Here is an 11,895-nt window from a genome sequence, read left to right as displayed (position 1 = left end):
TCGTTCTAGAACATTCCTAGTGGAATGACTCCACAGAACAGAACTGGTGAGAATAGGGTGCTGCCTTTGCCTCCGTCACTCCAACTGCTTTTTTTTTCCCTTGGTGGGGGGAGGTAATTAGGTTTATTTATTTTTAATTATTTTCTTTTAAATAATTAAAAACCCAGGACCTCATGCATGCTAAGCATGCGCTCTACCACTTAAGCTATACCCCCCACCACCACCACAATTGCTTTTCAGTGCCCTCCAGCCTTGTGACTGAACAAGGGAATTTGGCTTCCAAGATTTCCGATGCTTCCATGCCTGGCTACTGGCAGACTTAAAAGGAAGCAAAACCAAGACAGCTCCAGTTCCTTCTGCCTTCCAAACTCCCCCGGGGCTCCCCAGGGCACCTCTGGCCGGTGGACCCGAGCACATGTGCAGCTGCAGGGACGTCTCGGAGCATGGTTGCCACTTTGCAGCCTCCGTCCAGAAAGGGGTTGGGTAGGGGCAGGGCCAGACGTCAACCCACCACTCCCCTTCATTAATGACTCTACGTTGTGGTGTTGGTGAGAATGAGTGTGTAATTTCAGGGTGCATAATCACAGAAACCAGTCTGTGTAATTGCAGGGTTAGGAGCAGAGTAATTATAATGCAATGTAACAAATTATGTAATGAAATGTGATCTTACAGAGATCATGAATCACGTAATTGTGTTACACCCTCCAGGAACTACGTGTGCATCTTGTTGGTGTTCTCTGGGTGATCCTGCCTTGCGGCAGGTGTCGAGATGAAGAGGCCTGGGTAAATGCAGGGTGGTATTATAGCAGTTGAAGGGAGGATGGGGTAAAAGCTGGGCTGGAGGATTCAAGGGAGAATGGAGGATGGGATGGGCATACGGATGGTGCTAGAATTTTGCCCAAGGTTGGGAGAAGTTGGGAGAAACAGGAGGGGAAATTGAAAGCAACTCCTTTGCCCTTTGCCTGTTTGCTATTTCTGTTCCCTTCTATCCTTGAAAGAACCTAATTATAGGAACGAGATCACTAGGCAAGTCAACCTAACTCCTGACTTATGTTCCCCTGAAAGCACACTATTCAGGTTCCTAACCCATTGGTTCTTTCCCTAGATTAAAAGAAGTAAAAATGAAGAATTAAATAGTTAAAGGATGACTAGCTCTCTAGCCCCAACAGCCCTCTTAGCAATACGGCAGGCAGATCACACGGGCAAGATAACATCTGAAGAGAGAGTCGGCCAGTTTGCATGCAATGGAGAATGATGCAGAGACCAACATCTTGCCTTGATGATTCATTGAGATTCTTCCCCGCTTTTTCCCTTTTAAAAACTGTCATGGCTGCACAGAATCTTTGGAAATGGTCTCAGGATATGAGTCCACTTTCTACCCAGATTGCCAACTTTTCTGATTAAAGTATCTTTCCTTTCTATTGACACTTGCCTCTCAATTATTGGCTTTTGAGAGGTGAGCAGCTGAACTTGAGTTTGCTAACACTACCTTGTTGTCTTCCTGTCAAAATTTTTAAAACTGAAGTATAGTTGATTTACAATGTTGTATTAGTTTCAGGTGTACAGCCAAGTGATTCAGTTTGCTGAATATATATATACACACATACTTTTTCAGATTCTTTTCCATTGTAGGTTATTGCAAGATATTGAATATAGTTCCCTCTGCTACCCAGTAAGTCCTGATTGTTTATCTATTTTATCTATAGTAGCATGTATCTGTTAATCCCAAACCCCTAACTGACCCTTCTCCACCCCCTTTCATCTTATTTCTGATCTCAGATTGTGCTATATTATCATTCAGTCCCAATGCATTTGTTTCAGCAGAAAAAGCAGACAAAAATGCTATAGGCTCAAAACCCAAATCCTCATCATAAGCCTCAGGGTCAGGGCAGCAATTTGAAACCACAGGGAGTATGACCATATTTAGGGAACCTCCAAAATGGTGCCCAATCTTCTCTGCCTGGTCTTCAAGCCCCTGTGTAGTCTCTTCCCCTTGATGTGGGCTGTACATAATGACTCCCTTCTACCCAACAGATTATGGCAAAAATAATCAGAAACCACTTCCAAGATTAGGCTACAAAAGATTGGGACCTCTGTCTTCCTCTTTCTGATGAAACCAGCTGCCATGCTGTGAGCTGCCCTGTGGAGAAACTGAGGACAGCCCCCAGCTGACAGCCAGTGAAGAGAGCCATTCTGCCAACAACCACATGAGTGAACTGGGAGGCAGCTCCTCCCACAATTAAGCTTTTGCAGCTTTGGCCAACATCTTGATTGCAGCCAGCATGAGACTTTGAGGCAGAGCATGAGATGATAAATATTTGTTGTCCTAAATTGCTATGTTTGGGCAATTTGTTGCACAGCAATAGGTAACTAATACAGTAGCCATTCCAGTGTGGAGCAAGGACAATGAACATAGGTGACGCTGGGGACTGTTTACCCAGGAGCCACCATTTTGCTTCATGGGCTGGGTAGCCTGGTGGGAGATGGGAACCAGCCCTAAAGGTGAGCCTTGATTGGTCTACACAGACTATGGTGACCCATCTCCCTTCTCAGTGATTGGTTTAGGTGTTGGCATGTGACCAAGTTTTGGCCCATGATTTGCAAAAGGGGACTTCTGGAAAACTTCACCTGATAAGAAGAAATGTAGATGGATGGAGTTTTGGAGCTTTGGCAGCCATCCTGGGACTGAGAAAAAGGCCAGTAGAGACAGAGAAAAGACAGTAAGCTCTGTCCAAACTTGGGCCTGCCTAGCTAGCCCTCCTTTTAAAGGTATGATTTGGTTTTGTTCATGTGGCTTCTGCGTACATCCTATTGGCTAGAGATTGTCACATGACTGCATGTATGCAAGGGAGGCTGGAAATGTAGCCTTTGGTTGGCTAGCTATGCCCACAAATAAAGCTCCTATTGTTATACTAAGGAAGGGATGAAAAAAGTGTTGAGGGGGAATTTTAACCAGCTGAGTGGTAACTAGCTGCCTTTATCACAAAAATATATATTGTGCATTATCAAATAAAGTTTAAGGTCACTGCCCACGGAAGCACCAGCTCTTCATCATCATCACACACACTTACCCTACTCCCTGCTCCCACCTCCCCTGCTTTGCCCACTCCCCAAGGCAACCACTACCCTTGGTTTTGTGTTTCTCTTTTTTTCAATCCTCAATTTTTAAAATTGCATTAGATTACACATAACCTAAAATTTACCATCTTAACCATTTTTTAGTGTACATTTCAGTGGCATTAAATGTGTTCACCTTTTGTTACCACCATCACCACCATCCGTCCCCATAACTCTTTCATTTGTAAAACTGAAATTCTGTACCTATTAAATACTAACTCCCCCTTCCTCCCTCTCCCCAGCCCCTTAAAAACACCATTATACTTTCTGTCTGTATGATTTTGATTATTCTTGAGTACTTCATATAAAATGCAATCATACACTATTGGCCTTTTTGTGACTGACCAATTTCACTCAGTATAATGTCCTCAAGTTTCAGCCAACTGTAGCATATTGCAGAGTTTCTTTCCTTTTTAAGGCTAAGTAATATTCCATTGTATGGACGGAGCACATTTTGCTTACCCATTCTTCTGTTGAACACTCGGTTTTCTTTCATGTTTTGGCTATTATGAATAATATTGCTATGAACATGGGTATACACATATCTTTTTGAGGCCCTGATTTCATTTCTTTGTGGCATATATCCAGTAGTGAAATTGCTGGATCATTTGGTCATTCTATTTTTAATTTTTGGAGGCACCTCCATATTGTTTTCCACAGCAGCCATACCATTTTACATTCCCACAAGTGATGCACAGGGGCTCCAATTTCTCCACATCTTCGCCAACACTTGTTTTCTGTTCTTTTAATAGTAGCCTGATGTGTGTGAGGTAGAATCTTTGAGTTTTTAATCCTTAATTTTGTGCTTTTTAAGAAATTAATCACACTTATATATCCTTACATGAAATCTCTGTGGGTGTATCTTGTATGACTTTTGAGCTTTATAAATATGGTGTTTTGCTCTTTGCAGCTTTCTGGGACTTTTTTTTTTTTTTTTTCTTCCTTCACTCAACATCATACTTTATTCATGACATCTGTCAGAGTGAAGGACCTCACTTCATAGAGCACAGCAGAAGCCAGCCTGTCTCTAGTCTGTAGGTGTGGAGTTCACTGTGGGACTCAGTGGATCAGAGCAAGATGGTTTATTTCTTGCAGTGCAGCAAGCAGCATGAGCCTCAGTTCCTACGGTGCATGGGTGACACCCCGGACCCCAGATGCTGAGGGACACAGGGCCAAGGGCTGAGCACCTTTTGTAGAAAGCAGCAAACACATCAGTTTCCCTCTGTTGGGGATCAGTTACACAGAAGTCATGCTGTGCAGCCTATGTGCTTAGCTCTGGAAACTGCTCGGTCTCAGAAGAAAGACAGGTCTGCAGCCTGGCACAGTCAGTAAGGATGTGCAGGGGTGCTCAGGGCCCCTGGTGGGCTGCCTCTTCTCAGTCATGCAGACGCCTGTGGTTTATCCATTCTACAGCTGTAGAACAGTCCCCCCATGTGAAGATACCTTGACACTGAGGCTGCTTCCAGCCTTGCCCACGTGTGAGAGTCTCCTGAGGGCAGAGTTGCTGAGTTATAGGTTACCCCTGTGGTTTGCCCACTTTTTCTTCTAATTTTAACTCTTTTGGCTGTTACTTGCAGCCCAAAGCACTCATCTAATTCACTTCCTGTGGGGGATCCCACTGCCCCTGCCCTGGCCACTCAAGTGTAGAAACAACTTCAGATCTTAGGTGGTGTAACACTGAGTTTTTACTGAGGAATGAAGCTGAGTGAGATTTCATTTCTTCTCCCTGGTGGGATGGGGGCTCAAAAGAGAAGTCAGCTTCAGCTGGAGAAAAATGGAGCTTCATTCTTTGCACAGCCAAAATGATGAAATGAGACTTTCACCTGCCACATCAAAAACACGAAACAAAACCCCCAGACAAATATCGGGGTGGGGGTTGAATCTGAGAGTGGGTCCCTGGCAGTTGTGTCCTAACTTGCTTGAACTAAGAGCAATAGCTACCCAGTATCCTGGGTTCGGATCTCGGCCCTGCCTCTTCCGAAATATTTCACCTCTCTGAGCCTGTTTTCCTTCTCTGTAAAATGGGAGCATGGTAGTTGTGAAGGAGTTGCACTCCTGGGTGGGAGGGATGTTCAACCAGCGGCTGCTCATAGCAGAGAGTTTTTTTTTTTTCCAATATGGGAACGCAAGGAGGCCACTGTGCTTCCAAGGCTATGTACTTTTTCTTTTTCTTTTTTTTTTTAATGTCTGCTGTTAATAAAATATTTTTACAGAGACCAAAAAGTCAGAATAGTGCAAAACATCTCAACACCATGCATTCATGACCACTTCTCGTTGGTTTTAAACATTTGTTCCAAGTCACATATTTACAGAGAAATGGGGGCATCTGCAGATGCCAGACTGACGGGATGGAATTAAAACAAACAAACAAACAAACAGCATTTTGTTTTCACATTTGCAGTCACATGCTAAGAGAAGGTGTATGGAGGAAGAACCTCCCTGGACTGTGTGGCCAGATTTGGGGTCTCATGGGGCAGGGGCCAAAGGTGGGGTCTGAATCCCCTTGGCTGTGTGGCCAGGGAGGGATGGGGACCCTCCGCCCATGACCTGTGCCTCGAGAGTCACTATGGCTAGGCAGGGGTCGGGGGCAGGGGAATGGAGGGGAGTCTTACTTGACACCATCAACTTGATTTGTCTCTTTAAAAAAATAAAAGGCAAAGAAAAAAGCAATGTGTGTCAGCAAAAACGACTTTGGTCCTTGACAATTCTTAGGAAAAGATGTTCAGGTGACAGCAGGGGTCACGATGTGGACCAGCTCCCCCCAGCCAGGGGTGCTCCCCTCCCTGTCTACCTGAGCAGCAGAGGTGGGGTGACTCCTGGCTGTCTCCACTCTGCCCCGTGCCTCAGTGTCCCCATTTGCAAGGTGGACAGTGCAGGGAGTTCGGGCTGGAAAGGTCTCTGAGGTCTCAGCCGAGAGAGGTCCCAAGGATTTCTGGTTAGGTGTTTTTTTTGCATCTCTGATGGGGGCACGGTGAGGTTACAGGCTGTGTTGCCTAAGAGTCAGAGGGATTGGGGGACGCGGCTGGGCACCTCCTCATTTTAGGTAAATCCTTTGAGGATAGACTGATGGGAGCCAGACAGAACAGAGTGGGGTGTCCTTCTTCCTTCTAGATCCCCATTTTTGCTTTTTCTTCCGTGTCTCTGCATCTCTCCATCTCTGAGTCTCTCCATGTCAAAATTCTGGCTGTCTCCATCTGGGCGTGATTTTACCCTCTTAATTACCTTCCTTGTGTGTGTGTCTCTCTCCTTCCCTCTCTCCTCTTCTTTCTTTGCATCCTTACTCTGTCTCTGTCCCTCTCAAGAGGGGGATTGGCTCTGTCCAAGACGTTCTTCAGTGTCACCCTACCACATCCCACTATGGGCCTCTTTTGTCCTTTCCCTGATCCATGGAAATCTGGGGCAAGCTCCTGGCATGAAGTGAGGTCCAAATGCAACCCACAGACTTCACCTAGGCTCAGAACCCCAGGCACCCCAGGTGAAGTGGTGAAACCCAAATGTACCATCCAATGCTGAGTGGCCTTGGAGAAAGCCCTGCTCATCTCTGAGCCTAGTTGTTCCAATACAGGAACATACCGATTTCAACACCTCCAGTCCCCTCTCACCCTCTCATCACTCTGTGTCCTGTGGCTCAGCCACAGTCTGGCTTAAACACCTCCTCTGTGCCCAGATCTGTATGGGAGGGGAAGGTATGGACAGACACACATGTGGACACACACAGAGCCCACCACACCACCAATCCAAGACATAATTCAACTAGGCAAACCCTCCCTGCCATTCCCCTGTACTCAGCCTGTGCTGGATGAACTCAGGGCTCTTGAGAGGCTTCAGGCCTCCACGTGGGGGGAAACAGAGCCTTTCACAGACATTCCCAGCCCTATGGCATCAGAGACAGAGGCTAGGAAAGTCCTGAGGGGGATCAGAGGTTTGCTGCAGCAGGGAATATTTGTGATGAGTTTTGAGGAATGAGTAGGACTTCTTAGGGGGAAAGAAGAGGGAGGAAATTTCCAAAACAGTCCTAGCCTGGGAGTCAGAGAAAGTCATTTGACAAATATTCCGAGGTTTCTTCCATGTGCCTGGCCCAGTGCTGGGAACCCTACACACACACACACACACACACACACACACACACACACACACACACACACACACACACTGGTCTCTTTCTCTCTCCTTTCCTGACTGGAGCATTCTAGTGGAGGAAGAAGAGGTTGGGGTAGGGGACTGGGTCCAGGGAATGTCAAATCTTCATTCTTTTTTGGCAGGAAGTCAAGAGTTCTCAGGGTATCTTCCCCTGGGGTCCCATCAGAAAGGGCTGAGGGCAGAGGCTTTGCTTGGCAGCCAAAAGTGGGAGGGGGCACTGGGGGTCTTGGCCCAGGACCCCCATCCCTTTAAGGATTGGGGGAGGTCCCCTGAGGGGAGTTAGCAGCAATGGGGAGCTGTATCAGGTCATCTGATCTCAGCCCACCCTTCAATGGGGCACACAGGCCAAAGGAAGTAGGGAGAGGATGTGGCACTGGGACCCTCAGCATTGTCTCAAGTGGCTCTCTGGGCCTCAGTTTTGCCATCTGTCAAGTGGGTGGGTTGAACTCTATGATATGAGGACTGGGTATATTTGAGGAAAAGGGAAAGCAAACCCCCATAGGGAAGTGGGGGCAGTGCAAGTGCCCCAGAGCCGCCCCTTTGGCCCCCAGGGTTTGGGCGCCCGAGGGCGCATGTGCTTTTGAAATCCCATCCTACTCCCCCTCCCCGTTTCTTTTTTGCACAAACATCAGAAGGGGCTCCGGTTCACCCGGAGGCCCTCCAACCACCACCTTAGTCCCTCTAGCCCCGAGACCACCCCAGAGGGCGCTCCAGGAAGCCCTGCCCCTTGCTCAGGGCCCGCTCCTCGAGGGAGCTGAGAGATCCATACTTGGCAAATTGGTCTTGGGTCCCCGGGGTTGGGGACCCATCTTATGGCTTTTCCAGAGGGCAGGAGGCGGGGCCTCCCGGTACCACAGCCCTGGGATCTGGCCTCCTCTATAGGGGGCGGGTTTTCCTCCCATCCGAGCTTGAAAGGTCCCCCACCAGACACTGGGGGCGTGGCCTCAAGTAGGGGATGTGGCTCCTTCCTTCCTCGCGCCCTAGGGCGTGGCATCCTGAGGGGGGTGGGCGTTGCCATTCACATTTCTCCAGAGGGTGAAGCTAAGTCAAGGGTGCAGAGGCAGCCCGCCCTCTGCACAGAACCCGGAGAGTCGCCCTCTGGGAGGTCCCAGCATGCAGGCACCGCCCCGCCCCGCGCTCTCTGCGCAGGAGCAGGGCTGCCCGCCCTCCCGCGCGCCCCGCGCTAGGGAGCAGGCGCGGCGCCTCCTTCCTCGGCTGAGCGCGTGTCAGACTTGAGCTTGACGAACTCCTTGGCCACTTCGTCATTGCTGCGCTGCGACAGGATGCGCAGCACGGTGAGGCCCGTGTCATCCATGTGGATGCGGCGGCCGAGCGGCAGCCAGCAGGCGGCGCTCCCGCGCTGAGCCAGCTCGCGCAGCTGCAGCACAGCCAGCCCCACCGTGCGGTCCTCGCGCGCGAAGCAGTAGTCCTTGACGCACACCTGCAGCTCGTAGCACTCGGGGCCCGCGTCGGCGCTCAGCGTGCTGCAGAAGGGCGGGGCGTGAGAACAGATCCCGCCCACTGGCCAGCCACAGCCCCTACCGGTGACCCGGCCTCCCTCCCGGGCCACGCCCACACCCGGGCGTCCTAAGCTGGGCCACGCCCACATTAAGGGATCCATCTATTCTCATAAGATTCCACAATAGGCCGGCCCTGTCCCTGCTCCAGCTGTCCAGACCTACAACCCCTCGCTAGGCCACACCCACATCAGCTGGCCACGCCACCCTAGTATTGTCCGTGCCACCTCTCCTCCCTCCCTTCTCCCTCTCCTTCCCAATGATTCCCCCGCCAGCCCATTCCCAGCCCCTAGCCAAACCACGTCCCCATCCCAAGTGACCCTTTCCCCAGACCACCCTGGATAGGCCATGCTCCCACCTCGTGATACTCGCACCCACGCCCTCGGCCGGCTGAGCTGCTGTCCCCACCACCCTGCCCCAGATATGGCACCCAGGAGCCCCCTTTACCAGGCTCCCACCTGAATCCAACTTCTCCCCTTGAACTGTCCCCTCCCTCAAGCTCTCTAGCCCACCCCTTTTCCACCCAAGATGCGCTCTCTTCACAACCCTGCCCTAAAATCTCAGCACGAGTCCCCTTCTCCCAGGCTGCGTCCCTAGGGGCACTGGGGCCAGCCTTGCTGCTGGCTAGTCAAGAGCTCACTCCTGTCAGGCCACGCCCACACGGATCCCTTCCCAGGCTGCACTCCTAGCCCTCAAGTACTCTAGCCCACCCCAGGAGACATCTGCCCCCTACTAGGCAGTGCTCTTGCTCCCAAGTTTTGCATCAGGTGACCTACCGCTCCAAAGTCCTCTGACCAAGAGCCCTCCCCTGACAGAACTGATGTCACTCCTGCACTAAGGTGCCTCCCTTCCCAGCACCCCCCACCTAGGATGTGATCCCCTCCTGTTCCTGTCCCCAGGTGCCACTGGCCCATGAGGATCCCTCCTGCTTAGTGGGCCCTGAGGTTCATAAAGCAGATGTCCCCTCGCCATGCTCCCCAAAGTGTCCCAGACTCACAACTGGAAGCTCTCATTGTACTTAGGGGCCCAGCTGTTGTTCTTGGATTTGGTCGCAAACTTGCGTTTCTTGTCGCTGAGCTGGGGTCCAATGATGTTGACCTCGATGAACGGCCGGAAAATACCAGAAGTCTGCCACTTGAGGTCATTGGCAGCCACCACTGTTGGGGAAAGTATAGGATAAGACCAGTTACCAACCCCCAGTATGCAGCTGGTGGTTTTCACAACCTTCAAGAAAGACTACATTTCCCTGCATGCCTCTGTAGCTAAGTGTGGCCATATGACTAAGTTCCAGCCAATAAGATGTAAGAGGAAGCACAACTTTCAGGTTGTGGCTTGAAAAGTAGGGAGAATGCCTTAAACTTTCTCCTTCCCTAGCTGCAGGCTGGGATGCTGATGAGGGCTGAGTTCTTTGGGACCCTATAGAAGAAGAAAACACATTAGGGATAAGAGTACAACAAAAGATGACAGGGGCCTGGATCCCTAACACTGTGCCAAAGCCTCCACATCAGCTCTGAGCTGATTGTCCTTGAAGTTAACTCAGAGAAAAATTCATTAATCTATCATGTTTAAGCTACTGTTATTTTAGGCTTTGGCTAAAACAGCCCAATCTGTATTTTAATTAACAAAATAAAAGCCAACAAAAGGAAAACAGAGCTGAGAGATAGAGGAAGTGGAATTGAGTCCTGTAACACTGCACCCCTTGAGCCCACCATGGCTGAAGGCGGTTACTTCTGGAATTTATGGTTTTATGAAAACTTTTTTTTTTTAATGAAAAAAACTTTTTCTTCCTTAAACTAGTTTGAGTTTGGTTTCTGTCTTAAAACCTAGTGCATCCTGGCTGAGGCATTCTCCCTCCCACCTCAGGCTACTCACCTTTCACTGTGACCTTGTGTTCCCCAGTTCCTGGATGAGTGAAGAGCTCAACGTGGACAGAGACTTCACCCACAGGGTCTTCCACACCCGAGCCTGGGCGAGTTAGGGGAGGATGCTTGGCATGAGCTCCATTCTTTCCCACCCACCAGGAAGGACCTGGACTGCCTCCCACCTGAACTGCCTCCCTACCTGTGCTGGCGGCATCAGGTCATCAGCCCTGACAGGGTGGCACTGAGAGGTGGCTTGGATGATGGGTGCTCTTGGGGAGGCCAAGAATCCTGAGTTCTAGCCTTTCACTGCCTTGTTGTGTGATCTCAGACAGATCTCTTAACTTTTCTGGGCCTAATGTCCTTTTTCTCATTCCATGCTATCAAATTCAGCCTTCATCTTCCACATCATCTTGGTGGAATCTGACACCCTGGCTTTCTGTGCCTCAGGTTCTCCTCTTGGCTGCAACAAGGCCACACTCTCCAGGTTCTCATCCTACAGATTAGTCACACCCTCTTTTGTCCTTTCCTCCTCCTCTGTTGATCTTCAAACTGTTGGGGCATCCTGCACCTTAGTCCTCAGCCCCTTCTTTGTTATCATTTCCTAAGAACTGGTACAGTGGAGAATCCTGCCAGGTCTCCCTTCAAAACATATCCAGAATCTAACCCACCTCCTTGGCCTCCATCCTGGTCCAGCCCCTGTCAACCTTCAGGTAAGTCTAAGTGAAACATGGCTGCCCAATCAGAGTACTCCCTGGCCATGGCTACAGTGATTGGCTCAGGGGTGGTCATGTGACCCAACCTGGGCCAATAGGAGTTGGCCCTGGGACTTTCGCTATAACTCTTAGGAAAGAGTCTCTCTCTGGTGCTAGGCTGGGAAAGCTGACTCTGTCCAATAAGAGGAGGGTCCACCCCACTGATGTCTCAACACAGACCAACAACTGATGGCGTTGTTGGAGACTCTGGATCCAGCTATTGCTGATACTGATTCAATCCCTAATCTTTCAGTTACAGGCTCACAATTTCTCTAGTCGGCCTGAGTCTGGGTAAGGTACGCTTCAGTTTCTGGCCACAAGCATCCTGACTGATTCTGGGGATCATTGAAGGAGTAGTTTAAAAACTTCTGTCCCCACCCTTCCCTCTGTGACTCTGGGAAGGGCATCCTGTGGGGCCTGGGGACCTGTGACCGCCAGCACCCCCAGCAGGCCACTCCCCTGCCCCGAAGAAAGCTCCCCACTCCTGGAGCACCCCATGCATGGGGG

At 50.0% G+C, this 11,895-nt stretch overlaps 1 protein-coding gene across 5 annotated transcripts in view; it reads right to left on the bottom strand.

The window, feature by feature from the left end:
* Positions 1-7,308: 7,308 nt before the first annotated feature.
* Positions 7,309-11,895, bottom strand: part of UNC13A (unc-13 homolog A) — a 60,123-nt gene continuing 55,536 nt past the window's right edge. For 4 of the 5 annotated variants that reach the window (XM_032465299.1, XM_032465303.1, XM_032465300.1 and 1 more), the window contains 3 exons: positions 10,647-10,739; positions 9,772-9,931; positions 7,309-8,741 (listed from right to left, as the gene is read on the bottom strand). In XM_032465299.1, coding sequence (XP_032321190.1) covers positions 8,441-8,741; positions 9,772-9,931; positions 10,647-10,739 — 554 coding nt within the window. In that variant the 3' untranslated portion in view covers positions 7,309-8,440. The remainder of the gene's footprint in view (positions 8,742-9,771; positions 9,932-10,646; positions 10,740-11,895) is intronic. The other variant, XM_032465302.1, reaches the window with a different exon arrangement.

The sequence above is a fragment of the Camelus ferus genome, chromosome 22, assembly GCF_009834535.1.
Source record: "Camelus ferus isolate YT-003-E chromosome 22, BCGSAC_Cfer_1.0, whole genome shotgun sequence".
In the NCBI taxonomy this organism is placed as follows: Eukaryota; Metazoa; Chordata; class Mammalia; order Artiodactyla; family Camelidae; genus Camelus; species Camelus ferus.
This window is presented reverse-complemented; position numbering and strand designations above follow the sequence as displayed.